This window comes from Ursus arctos, unplaced genomic scaffold (genome assembly GCF_023065955.2).
Source record: "Ursus arctos isolate Adak ecotype North America unplaced genomic scaffold, UrsArc2.0 scaffold_2, whole genome shotgun sequence".
Taxonomy (NCBI): domain Eukaryota; kingdom Metazoa; phylum Chordata; class Mammalia; order Carnivora; family Ursidae; genus Ursus; species Ursus arctos.
Window position 1 is genome coordinate 22,587,554 of NW_026622874.1, and position 25,832 is coordinate 22,613,385.

A 25,832-nucleotide genomic window follows, 5' to 3' on the forward strand; every position below is an offset into this window, starting at 1 on the left:
TCCAGCATCTGGCATGTAGTAGGCACTAGATATATATTTTGTGGATAGAGGAGTGAGTGGATGAACCAAATAAAATAGTACTCTTATAAAGACATTTGTTACTGAGTCAGAAACAATAAAATAAAAATTCATTGAGAATTTACTGCTACAAACATTAAAAACAAAAGTAAGAAATAATTTGACTACTGGGAATGCTGCACTAATAAATCAACCTTATTTGTTCAATCCTTGTTTGTCATGTTTCACTGATATCAAGCATTCAGATTAGTACTAGAATGCCAAAGTCATAGATGGATAATAGGGCCATGGAAAGGGTATGTCCCACTTACAGGGGGACACAAGAATTGGAGTAAAGTAATTTTGATGAATACACAGCATCTTAATAACACAAAACGCTTCATCCTTCCAGTGTTCTAGATACCTCTGGCTGAACTATTTATCTAGAACAATTTCAAGATCATCCACTTAATGAGAACGCACAACGAAATGACAGATACTTTCCTAAGAGTTAGACTCCCCCAAAGCGAGGTGTGTCATGAGAACGGTAAGTTTTCAGAAAGCTGACAAATATTTTCCTGTATATAATATCCTCCCACCTGCCCTCCTACCTTTCTGGATGCCCCTCTTTCTTTTCAGGCTCATTATCTTCTACTCAGCCATTAAGAGTTAAATTCCTCAAAGTTTTGACCTAGGTGTTCTCCTCCTCCCATTCTCTCAGGCATATTACCTATTCTTACAGCTTTAATTATCATGTATTTATACATGGTGCCCAAATTGGTTTTTCCAGCCCAGACCTCTCCTCTGAGCTCCTGTTGGCTATAAGAACAGTCCACAAAACTTAGGCCTAACTTTAATGAGTAAAAGAAAAAAAATATTAGTCAATCTTTTATTTTGCACTGATTAAGCATATAGACATGTAAAGTATCTAATATGCCAGATACATATAAAACATCTTATATCATATGCCGAGCACTCAATAAATATTGGGTGTCTTTTTTTTTATGTTGTATAATATGGCCCTCCAAAGTCGGAGAAACATGAAAGTTCAAAGCTGTCTCAGGTGTACACCCGAGGAGATAGTTTCAATCATGCCAGGATGGAATGGTACTTGGCTGGGATCCTGAATACCCCACCTTGGACCAGCCACCTACCTCTCCCAGCTTCAGGACGGAAACCTATATGAGGAGAAAACCATTCTGTTTATTACTCTGAAGTTTTAGCCCCACCTTGCCCTCTCCACTTGGGAATTAACCCGCAATGAGCTACATAGGGCCACCTGATGTCAGTGGGATTCACTTGCCTGGAGAAGGAAGCCAAATAGCCAGGATCGAAATCAAGCACGGTGGCCTAGTTCCTCAAAACCTACACGTAGTCCTGATTCTTGAGTGCCTACCAATTTTATGACTAGGAAATGCAAGGAGGGATAAATCCAAAGGACAAGCATATGGGGAGAGGGAGAGTCTCCACTTGTGGCCAAAAGCGTAGGTACCCGTTATATCTCCCACCCTTTGCCTTGAATCTATCTCAGTATTCCCACCGGTACTGACCCATTTCAGATCTCCAGATGGTGGGGATGAGTTCTGCACTTGTCCAAGCGAATAGGGGGTGCCATTTATTTTGTAATGTCTTTATTCATCCAACCAATATTTGTGTGTGACTAATATGTGTTAGAGGCACTGTTAAAGGTGCCAGAAACACAGCAGTGATGAGAAATGACAAAAATCCCTGCTATCATGGGACCTATATATTCTAGCATGTAAATAAAATACATACTAGGTTAGATGATGGTAAGTGCTATGGAGAAAAATAAGACAGGGAGGGTGGACAGGGAGTGCTAAGCTATTACAAGAACCTAAGCAAGAGATGACGGTGTTCAAAAATGACAGTTGGACACTTTAATACTCCACTCTCAATAACTGATAGAATGATTAGACAGAAAATCAGCAAGCATATAGAAAATGTAAATAACACTTGACCTCGCTGGTATTTATAAAACATTCCACCCAATGACAGCAGAACAGACATTCTTTTCAAACACACACGGAACATTCTCCAGAATGGACCTATGTTAGACTGTATGTTAGTCCATAAAACAAGTTTCAATAAATTTAAAAGGTTTGAAATCATACAATGTGTTCTCTAGCTACAATGCAATTAAATTAGAAATCAACAACAGAAGGAAATTGGGAGGGGAGTTAGCAAATACTCGGAAATTAAAGAAAACCCTTTTTAATAAAACTCATTTGCCAAACAAAAACACCAGAAGGACATTTTAAAAATATTTTGAGCTGAATGAAAATGAAAAGTCAACATATAAAAATTTTTGGGTTGTAGCTAATGCTGTGATTGGAGGGAAATATATAGCTATAAATGCCTCCATTATAACAGAATAAAGATCTTCAATTAATTACTTAAACATCCACCATAAGAAATAGAGGAATTAACTAAATCCAAATATTTAGAAAACAATGAAGTAGAAAACAGAAAAATAATAGAGAAAAATCAATGAAGAGTGATCAATGAAGATCAACAAAATTGATAAATCTTTAGCTAGACTGACCAAGATATAGGATGAGAAGACAGGAATTATCAAAATCAGAAAAACAGAGGAAAAATTTTTATTGCCAAACCTACAAATAAATTAAAGGATTTTAAGAGACTATTATGAACTACTTTGTATCAAATCAGACAACTTATGTGAAATGGACAAATTTCTAGAAAGAGACAAATTACCTAAACTAACTCAAGAAGGAATAGAAAATCTGAATAGAATATTAAGTAAAAAATTGAATTAGTAATTTAATATATTCCCACATATATATCTATATCTATACATATACATACATATAGATATACAGATAGATACGTATCTATACGTATAGATATAGATATATAATGGAATATTACTCAGCCATCAAAGAGAATGAAATCTTGCCATTTGCAATGACGTGGATGGAATCAGAGGGTGTTATGCTAAGTGAAATAAGTCAGTCAGAGAAAGACAAATACCGTATGATTTCACTCATATGTGGAATTTAAGAAACAAAACAGATGAACATAGGGGAAGGGAAGGAAAAATAAGAGGAAAACAGAGAGGGAGACAAACCATAAGAGACTCTTAACTACAGGAAACAAACTGAGGGTTGTTGGAGGGAAGGTGGGTGGGGGATGGTGTAACTGGGTGATGGGCATTAAGGAGGGCACTTGATGTAATGAGCACTGGGTGTTGTATGAAACTGATAAATCACTAAATTCTACCCCTGAAGCTAATAATACAGTATATGTTAACTAAACTGAATTTAAATTTAAAAATTTAATTTAAGGACAAAGTTGGGCCCAAGTGGATTTGTTGGTAAATTCTACCAAATGTTTTTAAAAAGAAATAATTCTAATGACTCACAAACACAGAAAACAGAGGATAAGGAAACGCTTCCAAACACATACTATGAGCCCAGTTTACCCTGATTTAAAAGTCAGGCAAAGATATTTCAAGCAAAGAAACCCACAGACCAGTATCTCTCATGAAAATAGGCTAAAAAATCCTTAGAATTTAAAAAAAGTGAGTTTGGGAACATATAAAAAGAATGATAAGCCATCACCAAGTGGAATTTATGTAAGGTTGGCTTAACGCTCAAAAATCAGTTCACGTAATAGCCACATTAATAGAATGAGAGACAAAACCCACACGGTCAGCTCTGTAGGTGTAGAAAAAGCAACAGATCAACATACTGCTAAAAAACAATAACTGTGCTTTTTCTTTCCCCACCATGGACGTTACTGCAGATCTCTGTTTCTTAGGAAATTCTGGGAAAATATAAGGAGAATATTTGCATTCATACACGACGAAGACCCTTGGCACGACGGGGGTCCTCAGGCGTGAAACTGAGTAAGCTGGCACTTGAATGCAGTAAGTTCTCCTTGGATTCTAATATTAGTCTCTTGACTAAAGTCAGAAGATGGCTCTAATTGGAGGATATTGAAACAGTGTTTGCAGGAGGAGGACTCGAGTCCTCTGAAAGAGGGAGTGAGGAAAGATATATTACTTTTTATAAATCATTACAAGGTAACTCAGTGGGTCCAAGGGCATCTCCCGCACAGCCAAAGTCCTCATGTAGGCCCCCAAGTCCTTGGGGCCTTACATGACTTGTCCGCCATGATCTCTCCAACCTCATCCCCTAACACTCCTCCCTCTCTTGCTCCAGCCACATCCTTCTGCTTGGCATTCCCATAACCCACCAGCCATGCCCTGCCTCAGGGCAGCTGCACTGGCTGTTTCCCCTCCTTGGAACGTTCTGCCCCCAAGTATCCATTATGTTAAACTCTCTCACTTTCTTCAGGATTTGACTCAAAAACCGCCATTTCAGTGAGACCTTCTCTGCTGACTCCATTTAAAATTATATCCCTAGTATGGTGACTAACATAATATAATAAAAAACATTAAAAAAAATAAAATAGAATTGTATCCCTATAACTCCTCCAGTTTCCCTTGCTTGCTTGCTTTCCTCCATACTGTTCACCACCGTCTGACATAGGAGGAGGCATTCTTCTCTGCTATCTTTCTATCTTTAGTTGATAATCTAGAGACTGTCTTTAGAATCTTTAGAATATACGAATATATTCTTTTTTTTTTTTTTTAAAGATTTTATTTATTTATTTGACAGAGATAGAGACAGGCATCGAGAGAGGGAACACAAGCAGGGGGAGTGGGAGAGGAAGAAGCAGGCTCATAGCAGAAGAGCCTGATGTGGGGCTCGATCCCAGATCGCCGGGATCACGCCCTGAGCCGAAGGCAGATGCTTAACCGCTGTGCCACCCAGGCGCCCCAGAATATATGAATATATTCTTAACCCTTCAGAATGCAGGTTCCATGAGGGCAGACCCTGTTGCCCTGTTTATTCACAGCCGTTCACCCAGAGTCAGTGACAGTATCTGTCCTTCCGCGGGGCCATCAGCGATACCGGTGCAGGAACGAGCAGCTGACAGCAGGGGACCGAAAGCAGCGGCGCTCAAGCCAGGACGCTCACAGTGTTGCCCTCGAGCCCTCTGACCTGAGTCACTTTCTACACCCAGGGAGCCCCGCTCGCCCCCACCCCAGGCCCGCCCCACCGGCAACCGCTCACCGCACCTCGGGCTGCGTGTTTCAGTAAGTGACGCCCATCTCCCACCCTTTGGAGACCAGGCAATATTTGCAGCCTATCCCAACAGCTTGTGAGAGCTCAACCTTGAAACAGGTTGGTCAAGAACGCCTCCTGGGAGTCACCGCACTCGCTCGGCTCCTGCTGTGCTGACGGCTTTTTTTTTTTTTTTTTTTTACTTTGTCTTTAGAATTGGGCTCTGTTCCTTTGCATTTCTGACTGAAGAATGAAGTGTCTCTCACTTGCCATCTTTTAAGAATCCAGCAACCAAAAGCGTGACAACGATATGTTTTAAACGCATGTTTCAGCGGGAGGATGGCTTTCTCGTCCCCACCGCGCTCCCGCAGACGCTGTTGACAGCGGCCCCCAGCCTGACCCTCACCGCGGAACAGCCCTGATTCGGATCCGAGGCCTGCTGGGGGACCACCTACAAGGTCAAGGTCTTTGTCTCACCCACACACTCCCAGACTGTGTAAAAATCTTCGGAGACTGGTTTCCCATTAATTTTTTTTTAAGGCAAGAAAAAGAAAAACAGAACAAACCTACTGGAAAACCCTACAAACCCTGTTTCTGTCCCGGCAGCAGCATGTAGCTTTCATCTTTACATTTATTGCATACGCTGCCCCCCCCCCATGTTCATTTTTCTGCTTGCTTGTTTGTAGCTAGTTTCCAGTCCCAAATGTTGGAGGTGGAGTCCACATTCCATTTATTAGTGTCACTGCAGAAGCCACACGTCTTCCTGAGCCCATTCATCATTCCTCCTCCTCTCTCTGCCTTGCGTTAAATATGCAAGGTCTCATTACAGTCGTAGCTGTCCCAGTCTGCAAAAGGATATAGAGGAAAGACGGCAGGAATACAATGTTAAGACAGTCTGCCTTGGACTCAGCATTCATTTTCCATGTAGCCCGAAAATGGTAGTAAGTTACTAACTAATTTGTGAAGGTCCCCATGGAGGTACTTCAAAAATGCTAAGATACAAAACTCTTTACCTTCAAGGAATTTCCTGGCAGGTAGCGGACATGAGAGGGAGATGAAAGGGACAGGCGGCTGACCATATACACCCGAGTGAGTTGGGGCTTCCAGAGAGTGCAAGATCTCTTCCACTGGTCTAGTGAGAGGACGTCTCATGGAGACAGTGGCTTGGTGGTGGCATTTGAACTGGGACTTGCAGGATGAATAAAGCTTTGAAAAATAGAGAAGGGGGGGGTGCGCCTGGGTGGCTCAGTCGGTTAAGTGTTTGCCTTCAGCTCAGGTCATGATTCCAGGGTCCTGGGATGGAGCCCCACATCAGGCTCCCTGCTCAGCGGGGACCCTGCTTCTCCCTCTGCCTCTGCCTGCTGCTCCCCCTGTTTGTGTGTGCACACACACTCTCTCTCTGTCAAATAAAGAAATATAATCTTAAAAAAAAAGAATAAAAGAAAAACAGAGAAAGGAAGGCAGAGGAGAAGGAATTTTAAGAGGAGGGGGAGGAGTACGAACAAACCCTGGAAGCAGAAGGGCCTAAATTGTGCTTGAGGATGATAAAGTTGATCTGTATATGGGGACCCACGGAACGGAGGCCACGCGAGCAGCCCTGCCCACATCACCAGGCTAAACCTAAGTCAGCCCGCACTTACGGGAAACACCTGTCAAGGAAACCTAACATACACCAAGCCCCATCCTCTGACTCAGCGTTAGCTAGCTTACCTTCCCCTAGAAAAGAAGACCTGGTACCCTTATCAGGGAATCCCCAAACTCCTAGTCAATCATGGCCTGTTTCTGAGTTGCCTCTTCCGAAGCTCTCTAACACCCGCTCTCGCCCAACATCTCTTGGGAAGCGTATTCCACTGCTTGTGAGGCACTGCACTGACCCAGTCCACGGACTGTTTCCCCATGAATAAAGGACATCAAACTCGTTCCTAAATTGTTTTTGTCTTGTCATTTGACAAGGACAGGACATCGTCAAGACCAGAGGCTCCTTCATTTGAAGCACTCAGAAAACAGCAAGAACGCGGATTTCCACGTCTCACCCAGAGATTCTGCAGGAATGCTCTTCCCACTTCTATCTGGAGGACTGGCTCCTTCTCACCCTTCAACTCCCAAGTTCTACATCACTTCCTCAGAAGAGACCCTCTCTGACCACCACATCTGCAAGTGGACTCCTTCCTGCCACTGTTCTCTCTCTCTCTCAGTGTCCCTTCTTTTAAATTATAGCACGTATCATAGTTTAGAGTCATTATGTTGATATGTTTACTTGTCTGTCTCTAGCAGTTGCATCTAAAGTTTCTGATGACAGAGACCATTGCTTGGTGCCTGGAAAACAGTAGGAGCTTAATTAATATTCATTGGTTGAATGAAAGAGCCAGGGCAGCTTTATGGCTTTCATGACCCCTAGGCACTTTAGCTTTCATTGGCTCCTCCCTCCACAGAATATATGTCAAATTATGTTTTATAACAGTGTCGATATAACTATGAATATAATCCAAGCTGGAAAATACTTTTTGTTGTTCTGATTCGAAAGAAATGAAAACATTTTATGGACCCCAAAAAGCTTTGTGGGCCCTAGGCATTGTGCCTCCTGTGCCCAATAGATGAGTCAGCCCTGTGAATAGCAGAGCCTTTTCAAAGGATTATTAGGTAGCAAGGCTAGACAAATAATATGGAATACGGTTATGGAAGGTCTCGTACATCTGACTTTGAATTTTATACATTTGAACTTTATTTAATAGGTGTGATATTGTACTTTATAATAGGGAATACATATTTGGTCTTCCTCCATGTTTCTGACGCAAGGCTCCTAAAACCCTTGACGTTTCCTCAGTGATGAACACGATAAAGGTATTTTTATTACGTTAATGAGGTAACTTTTAGAAAGTCCTACATATCCAAAGGATAGGGTTGGGTAGCCAGAGGAGCCAACCACAAGATTAGAAGGTTGGAACTTTCAGTCCCATCCCTACCTCCCCCAGGGAGGGGAGAGGACCAGAGATTGAGCTCATTGCCGATTGCCAATGATTTAATCAGTCATGACTATGTAATGAAGTCCCCATAAAAAATTGAAAGGATGGGGTTCAGAGAACCTATGGGTTGATGAATCAGAACACTTCCAGGTGCCAACGTCTGGCCCCAAACTCCACAAGGACTGAGATTCCTTTGTTCAGGACCTTGTACTTTATATCTCTTCATCTGGCTGTTGACTGGTATCCTTTAATATCCTTTGTAATAAACTGGTAATCTAGTGAGTAAACTGGTCTTCTGAGTTCTGTAAGCTGCTCTAGCAAATTAGTCAAATGCAAGTTGGAAGTCACGAGAACCTCATATTTGTAGCCAGTCTGTCAGAGTACAGGTGACAATTTAGACTTGCAATTGGCGTGTGACGTGGAGAGCCGTCTTGAGGGACTGAGTCCTCAACCTGTGGAGTCTAATGCTGTCTCTGAGTAGACAGTGTTAGAAATGAGTTGAATTGTAGGACACCCAGTTGGTTTTAGGGAATCCTTGGTGGTGTGGGTAAGAACTTCCCCGCCCCCTACACACACACACACACACACACACACACACACACACACACATTGGAATTGAGTGCAGAATCTTTCAGCAGGCAATAAAAATCATGAAAGATTCTGAGCTAAAGAATAATATGGTTTCAACCTCCCAGAGCCACTGTAAGAAAAAGCCACGGATGAACAAAGGAAGAAGACATTAATCAGGAAGGTTCCAGAATGGGATCTGAACTCTGGTACTGATAATGGTGGTAGTATTGGGAAAATAAAAGCAGAGCTGGGAGAACTTGTGAACTTCTCTCACAGCCAACGAGGGAGGGTACATTCAAAGATGGCTGTGGTTCTGAGCCTAGCCTGGGAGAATGATGTGATCGTGAACAGAAACAGTGTCATCCAGAGAAGACAGACTTGGTGGGGAACATGATGGATTTGCTTTGGGACATATTTTGGGGATGGGATGATGGCAGAACAGTCAAATGGAACTTAGCAGTCAGACAGAAATGTAGGTCTGGAACTCTGAAGCTTTACATTTTTAAACAATCTCCAGCCAACTTCAATGTTATTAAAATCATAGTATAAGAATAATGAAATCAGAAAAGAGCATTTCTAACCAACCATTCAAATACAAACTCCTCTTTGGACTGGCTGATTTGTCCTAGTCACTAGGCCCAGTTAAAGGGGTCCCCCAAGTCTCCCTCTTCTTTGTTCGTCTTAGCCAAGGAAATAAAAGAAATTCTAATGAATTCTATTATAATAGAGTAAATTCAGTGAGTTCACCCTTATTCTAAGTCGACGCTAATTAAATGAGCTAACTGACCATAGATCGTTACCATTACACTTTTAATTAGTAGAGGCTTAAAAACTCCTATTTCTATAAACCTGTTAGGCAAGTATGAGGCCTGCAGCATTTCAATAGGACCCTGCCAAAGAAAAAGTTGGTTGGGAGAAGGGCAACTTCTTCACTGGAGGCTGGGCCCTATGAACAAAGCTGGACTAATGGGGCTTCATGGTCCCCGGTCTCAATGTTTGCATCCTGTGAAACAGATTCTATGGCAAGCAATTTCACCCAAGATCCCTAGCCTAAGTTATCAGGCTGGCATGAATTTTTAATGTTAGAATCAAGCAGTAGAGTAATGGCTCTCCCTCTGGGTGGGATTTGAGCAATCTGTCCCTTTCCTGCAAAGTTCTTCTGAGACCTTAACATTTTTAGATTTTACCATGAAACCAGGATGTGATATCACAGGTCTTCTTAAGCAATCTGTGCCTCTGTTACCCTATTTGTAAAGTAGAGGAAATATTGTACAGCTCATGGGATCGTGGTAAGTGTTCAGTGAGTTACTTTATACACAACACTTTATGTCTTATGGTAATTTATGTATAGGAGACTGCCTGGTTCATAGTAAATGGTCAATAAATATTAGCTTTTTAAAAAGACCTTATTTATTTATTTCAGAGAGAGAGAGAGAGAGAGAGAGCACGCCTGCACTTAAGCGGGGGGAAGGGCGGAGGGAGGGGGAGATAGAGAGAATCTTAATCAGGCTCCATGCTCAGAGTGGAGCCTGACTCGGGGCTCGATCCCATGACCCTGAGATCATGACCTGAGCTGAAATCAAGAGTTGGCTGCTCAACCGAGCCACCCAGGCACTCCATACATGTTAGCTTTTAAATTTTGATCACAGTAGCTCTCTTCTCTTCTACTGCATTTTCCTCCTAAAAATAGAAATTGTACATATCTGCATCAAAGTCACTTAAGTGTTTGTTTGAATGCAGAGTCCTGGGCACCACCCAACACAGATGAAATAGTGGTCTCTAGGAATGGAGCCTAGAAATCTGCCTTTGAACAAATTCCCTAAGAGATTTTAGTCTCCCTGGAGTTTGAGATCCACTAGTCTGCTGGGTTTACATGAAATACAGATGACATGTCTGCCTTGGCCTCGATGTCCTGCTGCCTGGGTCAGCTATGGAATGTATTTTTCATCATCTAGAAAACCCAAGACCTGAGGTGTGCTGATTTCTCGAAGCATGGTGGAGCCTGGGTCAGGATAAGGTCAACAAAATCACTCTAAAGAATATCTGATTCCTGCTCCACCCCTCAGTCTTGTTCTAGAAATCTACCTCATGACCTGTTATGATCAATTCCCAGCCTGCAGCCGCTGGAGGGAGCCTCTCACGACCATCAAGTTTCCTAGAAGGAGGTCTGTTTAGGGAGCCTGGTGATGCTTTGAATACATCTGTCACCACATCAGTCAGGTCATATACACAACATACATGACTCCGGCTGCCGCCTGGGTGTATATCCTCTGATTCCCTGGCATGTCAGTATATGAGATGATTAATTTTGAACCACAAGCTCACTGGATGTGACATTCAAATTTGACCCCACTGGGCAACCTAACCCACAGCAGCTATTGCGTGCCTCATATTTTAAAGATGAGAATCTTGCCACATCATCATCGCAATCACCATACAAAATAGTAAGTCCTGTTTCTATAGGATTTTGTGATTGGTTATCAAAGAACTTTCACAGCCGTTACCTAGCATGCCCTTACAGTGGGAGTTAGAAAAAAACAGGAGTCCTTCCCACTTCATAGCAAGTGGAATCTCAAGGAGTTTGTGTGATTTGCCTAAACTCACCTAACAGATTGGAAGCTAACAGGACTGGTGATCTCCATGTTCCGGCCCCGGCATGGGCTTGTCCTGCTAACCCACACCGCCTCCCACCGTCGTAGCCTCAAGGTAGAGAGGAGGTAAAGAGCACTAGTCCTGGGATCACACTCGGAATCCTGAGTCCATCACTCACTAGCTGTGTGACCTTGAGAAAATCTGCTTCATGGGGGTGAGATAAGGCTGAAATGTAAAACGCTGTGCTTGGCACACAGTGAACACTCTATAGTTGTTTTATGCCATATGTTTTATGTTTTATTAAAACTGTAGATATCCCTGACAGTCAGCCATGGTGGTTCTGATCAAAATGGCAATGATTTTGTCTTGTCTACTACATACCTTTTTTGAGTAATAGGACAAAATGGTTATTATATTCCATTTTTCTTTCGTTCTTCTTTTTTTTTCTCTGATAAAATAGAGAAACCTTTTGGGACTTATTCTTCAGTTTTCAAAAACTTTAGACTAACTTGTTATTATGTGATACTATGTTTGACTCAGGGAATTGGATTTTTTTCCCCCAGAGAACTGAACTTAAACTTTTATCCCAAATCCAATGAGTCCAGCTACTCTGTTTTGTTCCGTTAACTTTTTGACCAACGTTAAAAGTAAATGCTTAAGAGACACACTGGGTCAAATCAGCGGGGGGGCTATGATCAGGCAAGAAAAAGACGGTTGTTGGATGACTGTCCCTGGTATCTCTTGATTTGGTGAGTTGGTCCCTGACCAATTTCTAAACAATATCTCGAAACTCAGAATGAAATATTAAGTAAAGAAATAAATTAGGGGCGCCTGGGTGGCACAGCGGTTAAGCGTCTGCCTTCAGCTCAGGGCGTGATCCTGGAGTTATGGGATCGAGCCCCACATCAGGCTCCCTGCTCTGCTGGGAGCCTGCTTCTTCCTCTCCCACTCCCCCTGCTTGTGTTCCCTCTCTCGCTGGCTGTCTCTATCTCTGTCAAATAAATAAATAAAATCTTTAAAAAAAAAAAAGAAATAAATTAAAAGGTCGACACTCAGCGAACCATCTGCCTTGGATGATAGAATTATCACTGTGAGTTAATTACAGTCAGAGAGGTTTTATGCCTTTTCTCACAAGCACTTCCCGCTAACAATTCTGTTCATTGCCACACCTTACACTTTTCTGTTCCACATGCAGCACCCCAAGAACGTCATTGGCCCTGCAGGGACACTGCAAAGCGAGAGAGGTGAATGAGCTACCTGTCAGGCTATGGGCCCTGGAGGTTCTGAGCACAGAACAAGCCCCCGACACAGGCCCCACCCGAGAGGATAAAGCATATTAAGGCAACAGCCTGTATTCTCTGTACTTCTAATGAGGATGGCCCTCTTCCCGCCTGCCCCTGCCCCTCCCCTGCAACTCCCCAAAGTGGCTGGAACCAGGGGAATTTGCTCATATCCAGACAAACAAAAGCATGAGACAACAGAAGACTGGGAGCATCAGAGTGGCCATCTGACATGCAGAGAAGTGACCCATGAGGGGAATGGAACCCAAGAAAATAACTCATAAGAAAACAAAATGATTCCCAGCAGCACTATTTTTAAGGAAAAAAATATATATATAAAGAACTACACACTACACCAGTGTATGGAAGGGCCAGAAACATCCTGATGGAAACCATGATGGAAGAGCATACAGCTATTAAACAGAACAAGTTTATGGACTGCAAACACGTAGAAATGTTTATATAGAATGGTACAAAGTGGAAAGTCACAACTAACAATGTCAAAATTAATTTATAGGACTGCATTTAAGTGCTGACCATGGCTATAAAAAAACTCACAACCCCAGAGATTAGAATCTTTATGAGTTTATCCTATCTCAACTTAAACGGATCATACAACCCTATGACTGCATTTCTCTAGTAAGTTCATTTTCCCAGTCTTGTTAACTGCTCTGTACTTCCTCCAGTGGCTCGAACTTCCCAGCTCTCCAATAAGAGAATCCTGGGAGACATCTGTGACTCTTGATCTGCCTGCCCGAATTTGGCAACATGCTCCTTCTTTCCTGTGTTCCATCCACACTGGCCTCTTGGTCTTTGAATTTGCTAAGTGTTCTCCTTTCTCAAGGGTTTCCCCGTGGTCTTCCTGCTGCCTTGAGGGCCCTTGTCCCAAGGCGGTCAACTCAACCAAGGCTCGTATTTACGTACCTCCGCTATTCTCCTCACTTGTGGCTGTATATATGTCTTCCCAGCACCTAGCATGCTTTGTAATTACAAATGCATTTGCATGATTATTGGTTACAGTGTCCCCTCTCCCTAAATAGACTGTCAGCTCCATGAAGAATAATATCTGAGCTGTTCACGATTGTGTATCTATCCAGCACGACACAGCGCCTGGCCCAGATGGCTTGTCTCATAAAACTCGGCTGAATGAATGAGAAGGTTGGATGAACGGGTGAATGAATGAAATGATGTGAATGCAATGTAATAATCTTTAGGTTTTATTTTTTCCACAAAAGTAACCATGTGGTGTAGACTACTGAATAATACTTTGCTCTCATTTGAGTAGTATTTAGAGAAAAGTCGAATCACCCGGAGAAGTCAGAGAGAGCCAACATGTATATGTCAACACCGACTGTCACTCTGGCAAAGACATGACCCTATTTATCATATTGTTTGTCTTGTCTGAATATTTACAAAAATATAAGCTCAAAGGGCAGAGACGTGGTGGGAGAGGGAGGAAGGTATAAAAGACGAGTACGCAAACGAAGGCCTAATGCTAAGGTGGAAAGTCCTTCCTCCTGCCATATGCTTTCAGTGCACTCTTGTCATCATTTCCACTCGCGCACCCTGTTCGAGCCCTCACTTCTTCAGCCCCTGTCTGCAGCAGCTTTCCACAAAGAGCTTGATGACAGCTGTGGCTGTTGGGAAAACCAAAGCCTCATTTTTCTCTCTTCAGAAGTATCTGAGGACGGTGCTACTTGCCACCACTTAACAAGCGGGATTGTAAGGCCAGCCGTGGTGAGGCTGGTGATTTCTTCTCCTACAGAGAATGCCGTAATTCCAGAATCTTATAATTCCTGCAGCCACCTCTAGGCCAACGGCAGGTGGTAACTGATGCTGACTGCACAGGATCAAGGCTGCGAGTCACCCCAAAGAACAACCAAAGCAAATCAGGAGTTGAATTCTCATCGCCTCTCTTAATGCCTTTTGAATTATCAAATTACTATTTTTTTTGCATTATGCTATTTTATTACTAAAAGAATGACATGGTTGTGATCAGTAACATAAGTACTTGAGGGGACCCTGTAAAATTAAAACAAATCCAGTAATGAAAATAGCTACCATTTTAAATACCTTGTCTCTGTTACATTTTTCATTTCTCACAATAACCCTTCTTACTAGTAAGGAAAATGAGATTCGAGATGCTAAAATAGATTCAACCTGATAGGGAGTGGGGTTGAAAGTCAGGATTCAGTCTGTTCTCAACTATGTTATTAAGTAGCTGTGTGGCCTTAAGTAAGTCACTTTACCTCTCTGGGCTTCTGTTGCCTTCCTAGAGAAAGGATGAATGAGTTAGACTTAGAGATGGTACAGGTCCCTTCTTGCTCTGAGTGCTGTTTCGTGCTGAATTGTATTGCTTTCCTTCATCAGTGATGGTTCTAGTTCTTGTTTGGGGGTTTTGTTTGTTCTTGTTTTTCTTAATCCACATAACTTTCTCATCATCTAACTCTCAGCCTGTCACTCAGGGAGTTTCCCTGACCGATCCTGCCGAAATAGCCTGTCCAGCCTCCTCCACGCTCTATTACAAATTCTAAACACCTTAGCATGGCAGACACAGTCACCATAACTTGGCCCCCATTTTCTCCTCCAGAACCCAGAAAATGACCAATAAATCTTTGTTGATTGGCTTGATGAATATATCCAGTGTGTTACAAGTTCTTCTGATTCTGCCACAGAAAACTCTAGTTCTGTGCTGTGCCATATGGCTGTTCACATGTGGCGATTTAAATTTAAATTAATTAAAATTAAAGGTTCAGTTCCTTAGTCTCACTAGCCACATTTCAAGTGCTCAAGAGCCACACGTGGGTAGTGGCTAGTGTGGACTAGTGGCGAACTGAAGACTTGCATCACTGCAGAAGTTCTATTGGACGGTGCTGGTCTGAATACCGGCCCTTCCTCTCTAACCCCACTGTGGTCCCTCACCTGGATTCTTACTCCGCCTCTTAATGGGGCTGACAACAGTCTCCCTCGCCAGTCCATCTCCACTCTGCCTCATCCGTTGAGTTCATCGCTTCATGCAACAGGTATTTAGGGAGGACCCTCTCCATGCCAAGTCCTCCCAGAAGACTGAGCAGTGCACAGGTCAGACCTAGTCCTGACTCAGTGAACTTCGAGCCTAGATACCGTGTGTGTGTCAAGCCTATGCTCAAAAACCATTGTTGGGTCCTCTTTACCAAAGCGCCTTCAAGTGTTGCCAGAGTGCTGGGCTCTGGAGGACACAACAGAGAAAGTCCACTCTGCTTGCAGGAGGGGGCTCCCCGAAGCAACAGTTCCTGTGTGTGTGTGTGTGTGTGTGTGCGGCAGGAGGGCCTGGACCCCGTGAGGTGCACTTGTAACTTCTGGCCCCCGAGGTGAGTCTCAGAGGCACCCTGGAGGGTGGAGGGTCTCCTGGGGGAGGGTAGAGGGCCTCCTCGTGCACTGTGGTTTCTTCCTCCTCACCTCTCCTGCACGTTCTGTAGCCAGCGCTGTGTCCCATCGTTTTACCCCTGCTCCCTGCCCTCTCCATGCCCAGTCATGCCTCAGTGCTGTTGCACAGCCTTTCCCCCAGTGGGGTTTCCTTTCTCGTTCTTTTCACCTGATGAATTCTCATTCATCCTTCAAAGCCCACTCCAAATGTCCCTCTCTGTGAACTCCTTCCCAGCAACCCCAGGAGAGTAGGGGTTCTTTTTCCTGTGTGCCCACAGCTACCTGTTGTTAAATCTCGTACAGCACTTATTATGCTTACCCGGACCAGCTATTTATATACGCTTCCCTCCAGCCGACTAGAATTCCTCCAGAAGAAAGACTTCTTACTCATCATCCTAGCTCCAGTGCCTGAAATATAAGAAGCCCCTAATAAACGATTTGGGACAGATGATTAATGAATGAATAAATGAGTGAATAATGTATGAATATTATGAAAGTACCTGGCCCGTCTGCGGTTCTCCAGTGAGACTGCACTGATTCTAGGACTTCTAGAACTTCTATGGTCTAAATAAAAAGACCAAAACTGTCTACTTACTCTTATCAAAGAGAAAATGTTATCTTCCTTAACATTCTTATTTTGAACCTACTTTAAATGTCCCCTTTACCCTTTTTTCCCTCATAGGGTAGATTTTTTTTTTCTTTTCTGTCCCCACAAGCTTCCCTTTGTGGCTAACCAAAGCTCAAGGATCAAATGCTTCCTTTCTAAATACCATGTGTCCCAGCGCGCTCTTTCTTCTGATGGGAGATGACACTGTGTTACTTACAGGCTCCTTCTTACTTGCTGTCAAAACTGCTGTATGCAAAATACACAGCTTCTTCAATAAACATGATTACACCATGAGGTGAGTGCTTCATACGCTAACCAGAAGCAGGCCTAACATTTCTTGATTTTTCCCAAACCTTTAAAAGCATAATCAAACCAAAGAGAAAATTCATGAAATATTTCCACAGAGGTTCCCTTCCAGGTCCCCTGGGTGTGACCCTTGAGTCACCCAACCAGTCTGTTATTTCTGTGGTTCTTCAGAGGAGAGGAAAAGGTGTCCCCAGAAGCCCCTCAACAAGCCAGTTCAACACATGACATATTGATTAACCCACTCAACTACCTCATAAACTTCCTGAGATTCAAATCTGATTTTCTTGCTATGTCAGAATATTTTAAGTTAGAAGATTAATCTCCCTCACATCTGCTTCTCCAAATGACTCTGCAGACACATCACCCTGAGAAGGGAACCTGGCTGTCTTTACCAAAAGTATACAGGCCCAGCTTCTAGCTTTCCCCAGTGGTTAGAGCTCCATGCCTTTTAGTATAGGCTAGGGAAGGAAAACTAGGTTGGGATACATCTATAATCACCATTCCTTAGAATTACTTCTGTTAAATTTGCTAGTGTCAATCACACAAGAACAGTATTTCATCACTAGAAAATCCTAGTTGCTGAAATCTTTTTAGTAACTTAATCAGCAATAGTCAGACGCTGAGCCACATCCAGCCTTTGCTACATCCAAGATTTTGTTACAATCCCCAGACTTTTTAGATTATTTTCTGGTAAGTCCTGTTCTGATTTTAGAAATGACTCAATAATGTGCATAGCTGTGATCAAGTTCATATAAAAGGTGTCGGGTAGGCCTGTGTGCGTGCATGCATGTGCGTGTGATATCCTCAGGGTTCCAGTAGATACTAAACCACAACCAGGTGAGGGAGTTTTTGTTAAAAAACAAAGGCTTGCCAAAAGCTCAGGACTTCCCAACTTTTGATGTGTCTTCTTTTATGACTCCATACTAACTATATGTGTGGCTCACATGACAGCAAGCGTGAAATGATTTCATAAACAACCCTGGGCTGTTGCCCTTCAGATGAGTATTTGATGGCTGTGGCTGTCTTAGTCTGTTGGAATTGCTATAACAGCATACCATAGACTGGATGGTTTATAAACAACAGAAATGTATTTTTTATAGTTTTGGAGGCTGGGAGCCCAAGACTGGGGTGCCAGCATGGTCGGGTCCTCTTCTGGGTTGCAGACTTCTCCTCACGTGGTGGAAAAAGCAGAGAGAGGAAGCAAGCTCTCTCATGACTCTCAACGGTTCCATCCTCGTGACCCCATCTCATTCCAATTACCTCCCAAAGGCCTCATCTCCTAATATGATGACATGGAACGGTAGGGTTTCAACATAGGAATTTTGGTAGGGGGAAGGAGAGAACATTCAGTCTGTAACAACAGTTGGCTACTCAATAGCCATTTCATACAAAGTCCACTTCCAATATGGAAGCCAGTAACCCTTCCAGCTGTATCACTGACCACACAGGCCTGTGACCCTATACTGACCCATGATACTAAGGGGAAATTTGTTAGGGGGCGTATTTTTGGAAAAGTTTTCCTCCCTATTTAAAAAAAAAGGAGGGAACTCAAGCTTTCTCCTTGTCTTTCTTTGGATGTTGTAGTGTGAAGACAAAGAATAACAGATAAGTCGATCTGGAATCCTGATAACTTGTTACTGTATTCATCATGCTGAAAAAATAGACACCTCCTTGTTTAAGCCAGTAGTTAGTTAGATAATCTGATGACTCCACTGGACTACGGTGTTACAAAGACTGTTCTATGGCACGTGGCAGGGAATCCATATTCAGCCGCAGTTTACTCTTCCCTTCACCAGCAAAAGGTGTTTATTATTCTTTTCCTCATTACACAGAAGGCCAAAGAAAAAATATAAGGAACAGGGCACCAAGACATAAAAAACATTTAGTGCTGGGTTTGGAAAAACATAGGAGCATCAGCAAATAAGCTGGCAAATCAACAAATCGCCAGTATTCTGCCATGCATTAGAAAGAATCAAATTCTCCTTTGCAACCGAGAAAGGTTGTATATAAAGGGAAGATTGGATAAGAGCATAAACAAAGACTGAAGACTCTGGAGATGGAAGGGTCCAGAAGCAAGAAGGCAATAACTCAGGGGAGACCAGAGTAGGACACTAGTGTAGACTAAGAAGAGGATCAATGAAATCCAGAAAAAGAGAAACTTTAAGTCTATGTCAGACCACTGTCTTCTCTTGACTAAGCTCTATGTGTTTCAGTAATTTTCAACTAAGTTTCTGCTTTTCCTATAAAGACCCAAGTAAAGTGTCCCTCAACATACTGCTATAGATAGATACCAGATACATGTGGGTCTGCTTTGATTCTTGAAATAAATACTCTGGTGCTCTTTTTTTTTTTATTTTTTTTTATTTTTATTTTTTTTATTTTATTATTTTTTTTAATGATTTTTTATTATATTATGTTAGTCACCATACAGTACATCCCCGGTTTCCGATGTAAGGCTCGATGATTCATTAGTTGTGTATAACACCCTACTCTGGTGCTCTTTTATCAGATTTTTCTATCAAGGTGAACGTCTTTCTGGTGGTATTATAATTTAGATATTTATTAAGCACTTGTGTTAGCTGGTGGTATGATAGCCACCTCCAGAGATGATTAAACAGGCACAGCCAAGGAAAGGAAGATGGCGCCCCATCTGTCCACTGACAACACTGGCAGCCCCGAGAGAGAGGTCCAGGCATGGGGCAATCTGTCACATCCCAGCTATGGGTGTCCCCTGGCACTTTTAACAGGAACCAAGGTATTACACCAGTCAGCTGACTCCTAAGAATGGGACTTCTCAACCTGAGGCAACTAGAACTAAACCATTTCTCCAGAAAAGAAAGAATGGATTCCTTGATATGGCCTATGCCCTTCCTCACATTTACATACCAGTTTCTTTAGAAAGGGAACCTTGAGTTCCTAACAGGAAACTGATCCTAATGCTTCATAAAAAATCATGTGAAAAAAACAAACAAAAGAACAACTCTCAGAACTATAAATGAATGTGTATGAATGTCCTCAGACACTGAAGCCCATGTGAAATACAGCTGATTCAGCCCATCAGGGGATAGTGAGTCTTCCCACAAGGCCCAGCTTGCTTTAGAGTTAAAGATGGAACTAGAAATTCTAATTCATATCATCTGATTCTGATCAAGGGCAGAGTCTTTCAGCCATTCTGTCAGCATTCAAAGACTATCGTATTATTCCCTCGATAGCACACAAACCCTCCATAAGTCGCAGAGTCCCAGTGGGGATGTAAGTGTTCGCCTCTGGTGAAAATGGGAATTTCCATGGAAAATATGACACAAACACTACCTTTTAGATCTCAAATGAATCAGGTTTTATACCAGAAAGACTTTTCCCGTTAAAACTGTACTTTGGGGAAGTGGTTTTCAAAGGGCCTGTGGGCTTCCTGATGGTCCCCTCGGGCCTTCCTGGGGCCCCATAACCTGTTCTGTTCAAGTTTAAAATGGGGAACAATGCAGAACAATGGGAAAACTATGGGCTGTGGAGTCAGTTCTATTTTGAAATTTGGAGCCTGCTGCTTCCTCATCGAATGACAGTAGACCAGTTAACTAATTTCTCTGAGTACCTACTGTAGGGGATTGATGTGAGACAATACATGTAATGTACCTAAGAAAGCACAAAGGATCATCGTGTTAAAGCAGACTCATAAAAATAAAGACCTTACCCAGTACCAAGCTTTGCTAATAGCTTCAGGGAAGGAAGCAATCACAAAGTTCAGGTTAAGCAGCCAGTGGTCCGGGACTAGTGCAGCCCCCCAGGCCTTTCATGCCACAGCAAGATACTCTCTTGCCCAGATTCATGGAAAACCTTTGAGCCACATATGTGGCCACGTCACCTACACATCAAGTTTCTTCACATTCTATTCAGGTAGTCACGTAATGTATTTCACCGTTTCCCAGGACCCATGCCCAATACATCCATGGATTCCAAGTTTGCTACAGATGAGCAGGCCAGGCAGGCCGGGTACCTCCTTCCACAAGCATTTCACAGATAAGAACCCTACACAGCAAATATCATTAGCGTGTTTGCATGAAGATTTGATTGTTCCTTCCTTCTGTCCTTCCCATAGGCTTCCCCCGGTAAAGGGAGAGGATGGGTTGATTGCAGGCTTATTGCTAAACATTTCCTGCCCAGTACCTAGCCCAGACAGGGACGTGACAGGTAGTAGCTTTTACCACATTATATAAAATAATAACTATAACATGACTATGCCTATCCTTCCATTTCTGCCTGACTTTCCAGGACTTGCATAATTCAGCCTCTCTATTTCCTGCCTCTACTCATCTAGGCCTCCTTTCCCTAACTGGTACAATTCTCATCTCTGCCTTTTCTCCTCTTTTTTTTTTTTTTTAAGATTTTATTTATTTATTTGACAGACAGTGAGAGAGCACAAGCAGGAGGAGGGGCAGAGAGAGGGAGAAGCAGACTCCCCGCTGAGCACGGAGCCCAGTATGGGGCTGGATCCCAGGACCCTGGGATCATGACCTGAACCAAAGGCAGACGCTTAACTGACTGAGCCACCCAGACGTCCCTGCCTTTTCTCCTCTTCTTCTATTCCACTGTTCTACCCATCTCTCAAGGACACTCCTGTGCCCCTCCCTCCTGGAAAACCTGCACACCCACTCTGCCCTCTGGTTTCACCCTTTCTGCCATCTATAATCCGTGTTCTAGCACCCAACCTGGAGCATCTTATATCATACTGCTTCTCACTGGTGCGTGTGTGACAGTGTTCTTTCTCCAAATAGATTATAAATCCCATTAGAGCTGAGAACTCTGACTAACTTCATCTGAGTCACTCATACCAGGAAGCAGCCCTTGATCTCCCTCCTCAGAAGACATGGTCCCCCCCGGTATTGACCTCAACAGCACCCCACTTACCACGTTACGATGTTACCATAACTTCTTATAATTTCTGATTTCATTGTTGCCTCTCTTCATGAGCCACAAGCTCCAGGAAGACAGGGTCATGCCTCTCTTGCTCACTCTTTCTTTTTTTTTTCCTGCTCTTGCTCACTCTTATTTCTCCAGTGCTTGACACAATACCTGCCAAGGAGTAGATAATTAATACATATTTCTTGAAGAAATCAATTTTCCCGCAGTATAACGGGTGGAGCAAGGAAGCCTGTGAGACACTGAACATACTGAGCATCTAGTCTGGGTACTCAGGATGCACAGACGAACAGGACTTCAGTCACCTGATCTCTGGACTGCGCAGGTTTGAGTGAACTTCTTTACTACCATTATCTGTGGTGTCCAGATATGTACAAACAGCTATGCAGCCATAATCAAAACCGGATCCCACCCATGAAGCCCGGTGAGCTAATGGATGAAAGGAGAAAACCAAAGGCATGTATTTCTTTTTTTTTTTTTAAAGATTTTATTTATTCATTTGACAGAGAGACAGCCAGCGAGAGAGGGAACACAAGCAGGGGGAGTGGGAGAGGAAGAAGCAGGCTCATAGTGGAGAGCCTGATGTAGGACTCGATCCCATAACGCCAGGATCACGCCCTGAGCCGAAGGCAGACGCTTAACGACTGCGCTACCCAGGCGCCCCCAAAAGGCATGTATTTCTGAAGGGGTATGAGTGGTTTCCGGAAGACTTCCTGCTCCTGCTGGCCCTTCTTCCGCCCCAAATGGCCTTTATATTTACTACTGACCCCAATTCATGTGAAAACATTATGGCAATCCTTAAACTGAGCTTTAATTAGTAGCTAGTAGATCTCTCTCCTGCCCTTCATCTCCCCGTTCCTTGTGGGCAGTACTACACCTGTGTAGGCATATGCTAGGACACTTTCTGGAAACTTATTTTTGGAATGGCACAATCTGAACAGCATTCCAACTTGTTCATAACAGATTTTGGCCACCAGCATAAAAAATTCAAAGCTACATGCTAATTCACTACCATGCTCAAAGCAGATTATAATATATATTTAATTTTATCCATCTTAATATCACCCTATATAATGAAAGACATCACATTGTCATCTCTTTTCTTAAGTCAGTGCACCTCTCATGGATTTAAGGCAAGGTCAGTCCATTCCCCAATTTTCTGAAAAAGAAGGGAAACAGTGAATTTGGTGCTTATTAGTTGTATCTTATAAATGTTAAAGAGAAACTCTGGTAGACCAATCTTGGAACTCCTTCTGGGAAGAGGGGTTGGAATTACGGAAGGGAGGCAGCCATTCATATATGATATTTTCTCAAGCTGGTGATTTTCTTTCTTCCTTCCCTCCCCTCTCCCCTTCCTCCCTTCCTTCCTTCCTTCCTTCCTTCCTTCCTTCCTTCCTTCCTTCCTTCCTTCTTCCCTTTCTTGGCCAAATGATTATGCAGTGCAGCTCAAGATGAGAAAGCTTCTTCCATTCAGGCTTTCACCTATTGGGGCTACCTTCCTGGTGCCCAACCTAAACTTGTCTGCAATGGACACCAACATCACCAGCAGCCTTTATCCACACACCAAAAAGACCGATTCTCTCAAAAACAACCTGCTGACTGCTATTTTTTCATCATTACATCTTCCCCCCCACTAATGCTCCTCTCTTTTTCTTTCCTCCTGGAAGGTCACTCCATATCCTTTGGTACTCTCTTCAAAGACCTTCTCCATGCTCCGTCCTCCTCTGTGGTCATGTGTTTAGGAATGAATTCTCTGCTCTCCCACTAAACGGGAGCTCTTTGAAGGCAGGCTCTGTGTCTCATTTGCCTTAACATTCCCACTGCCTTTAAAGGGCCTGGAACCTGGTGAGTGTTGAGTAAATGTTTGGATTTAATGAATACATTGAATCAACATTGAATCAAAGAACAAACACTTAGTGTCTGGGAGATACACTAAGAAGTGAGTTTAATGATCCATATTTTAGCACTTCATTCATCTGTGACAGAGAAATAAGTGGCAAGAAATCTTCTAGACAACAACATCATGCCCTGTGAAGCCAGGGTTGACGGAGAGGCAGTAACAGTAAATGACAATAGAAGTTTCGACTGCGCCTTATGTAGTCTCTGAGGACAGTTGGACAACACCGATCTAAAGAGAAACTTGAAGGAAAAAACGGACAAAAGAATCTCTTCAACTGCTTTCAATTAAGCCAAATAACCCCCTTCCCATTTATCAGAAGTCACATTTTTTCCCTCTTTCTACACCATTTAGAACTCTGACCAATGATCCCAGATGGTTCTGCTTTCCCAAATAGATTTTAGTACCATCTCCAATGCATTAATTTGGATTGAAGATGAAAACAAAAAGAACTGCAATTGCTTGAGAGGTCTCTTCCTCCCTCCCTTCTCCCCAACTGCTCCTAGGAGGTCTGAGGCCCAGAAGCCCACCTGGACGGGCCTGACAGAGGTAGCCCCAGGAATGCAAACAACATTCAGAAAACAGAACCTCAGAGTTTTAGTGAAAGAATGGAGTTTCAGGAGGTCCCTCTCCCTGATGTGCCCATGAGTCAGAGATAGCTGTACTTCGCAAAGGCCATTATTAGTTAAGGCCTACTTGAAGTACAATCTGTCTTGTATTGTAAACTCAAGCCTGCAGTTCCTAACACCGACCAGCCTGGCCTGCTTCCAGACGGCACAGCCTACACCCCAGAGAGGGTGGAACAGACACAATTATCTTATTTTATTAGTGCCCGTCTGTGCACGGTCCCGGCCTCAGGCACCGGGCCATCTCAGATATTCCCTGAGCTCACCCCCAGGATGCAAACATTTGCCTGATGGATAAGTAGTTGGCATAGGCACGTTAAGTTCCTCGGGGGAAAGATGCAGTCATATTATTTGACACAAATTATTATGCCTTCTACACAGAAACAGGATTGGAAAATTTCAGCAAGCGCTGTTTGCCTTCTTTCGGATGTCCTCGATTTCTCCTCAGAAGCTTAAAGTGGATTTTCAAACTGTTTGGTATCAGGATTTCCAGATTCTCTTTCTCTTCTAGTAAGACAGGTATTCTTATTCGAGGCGATAATAACGACAAGAGCTGCACTTAATGAATCTCCCCCTTGTGTCAGGTTCAGCGGTAAAGCCCACACACACAAGGAGAGAGAAAAAGACCTCTGGTGTCTCTTCCTCTTTTTGTAAAGACAACAGTCCTATTGGATTAAGGCCTCACCATACAACCTCATTTTAACTTGATTATCTCCTTATAGGCCCTGACTGGAATATGGTCATATTGGGGGTTAGAGCTTCAACAATATGAATTTTGGGGGGGTACACAATTCAGTTCATAACCACCTCACGGAGTCCTTACTCCAAGCTCAGGAAGTCAGGGGCATTCTCTACTTTTTATTATTGAGTAAACTGAGAGTGAAGTAATCTGTCCAAAGCCTCACTGCCAATAAATATGTTGGTGATGGTGGTGTTTCTTTTCTTACAGAAGGAGAAGTGGTGATACAGAGAGCTCGTTGGTATGAATGCAGGGTTGCTGACACAAAAGTCAGAAAGGAACTGGGAGGCGAAAAGGAGAGCAGAGGACTGAATTCATGGCAGTTCTACTCAGGTGATCCCCTTGCTGAGCTCTGGGGACACAGACAAGAACTCATGGTCACTGTCTTCCTGGAGCTCACCATCTCAGCACACAGAATGGGAGCCTTCCTTCCCGGGCCCAGATCTACATAAAACTAGGAAATAAGAAAATGTCCCTTTGGACCCCTTCCTTCTCTGAGAGGCCCTTCTGGGTCTCCCTTTGGTGTCACTCTCCTTAGAGGCTCCCCTTTGTGTGTATCTGCAACATGGTGGCTAACACCACAGATGACCTAGGGTCTTCACTGGTGGTGACTCATTTCTTATTGTTCTTCCTTTCTCTGACCCCTGTCCGGAACACTTTTTTTTCTTCCATTAAAACATCTTTGTTCCGAGTCCCATTCCCTAGAGGCAAGTCTCTCAGCTAGGAAAGGAAAGGAATGGTCATAGCTCATTTGTTAATTCCCCAGGGTAGTGTACTGACATTTTGCTGGTGGCCTCTGGAGAACTGGGGACTTACAGCACA

At 43.1% G+C, this 25,832-nt stretch overlaps 1 protein-coding gene across 2 annotated transcripts in view; it reads right to left on the bottom strand.

Moving 5' to 3' along the window:
* Window positions 1-5,357: 5,357 nt before the first annotated feature.
* The window catches only part of TSEN15 (tRNA splicing endonuclease subunit 15), a 63,540-nt gene continuing 43,065 nt past the window's right edge, over window positions 5,358-25,832 (bottom strand). Inside the window, exons 4-5 of one of the 2 annotated variants that reach the window (XR_003318904.4) lie at window positions 21,737-21,901; window positions 5,358-5,956 (exon numbers count right to left, since the gene is read on the bottom strand). Coding sequence is in view for 1 of the 2 variants with exons in the window: in XM_044387872.3 (XP_044243807.1) it covers window positions 21,838-21,901 (64 nt within the window). In the remaining variant the exon portion in view is untranslated. Of the gene's footprint in view, window positions 5,957-14,461; window positions 21,902-25,832 lie in introns of those variants that run through there. The other variant, XM_044387872.3, reaches the window with a different exon arrangement.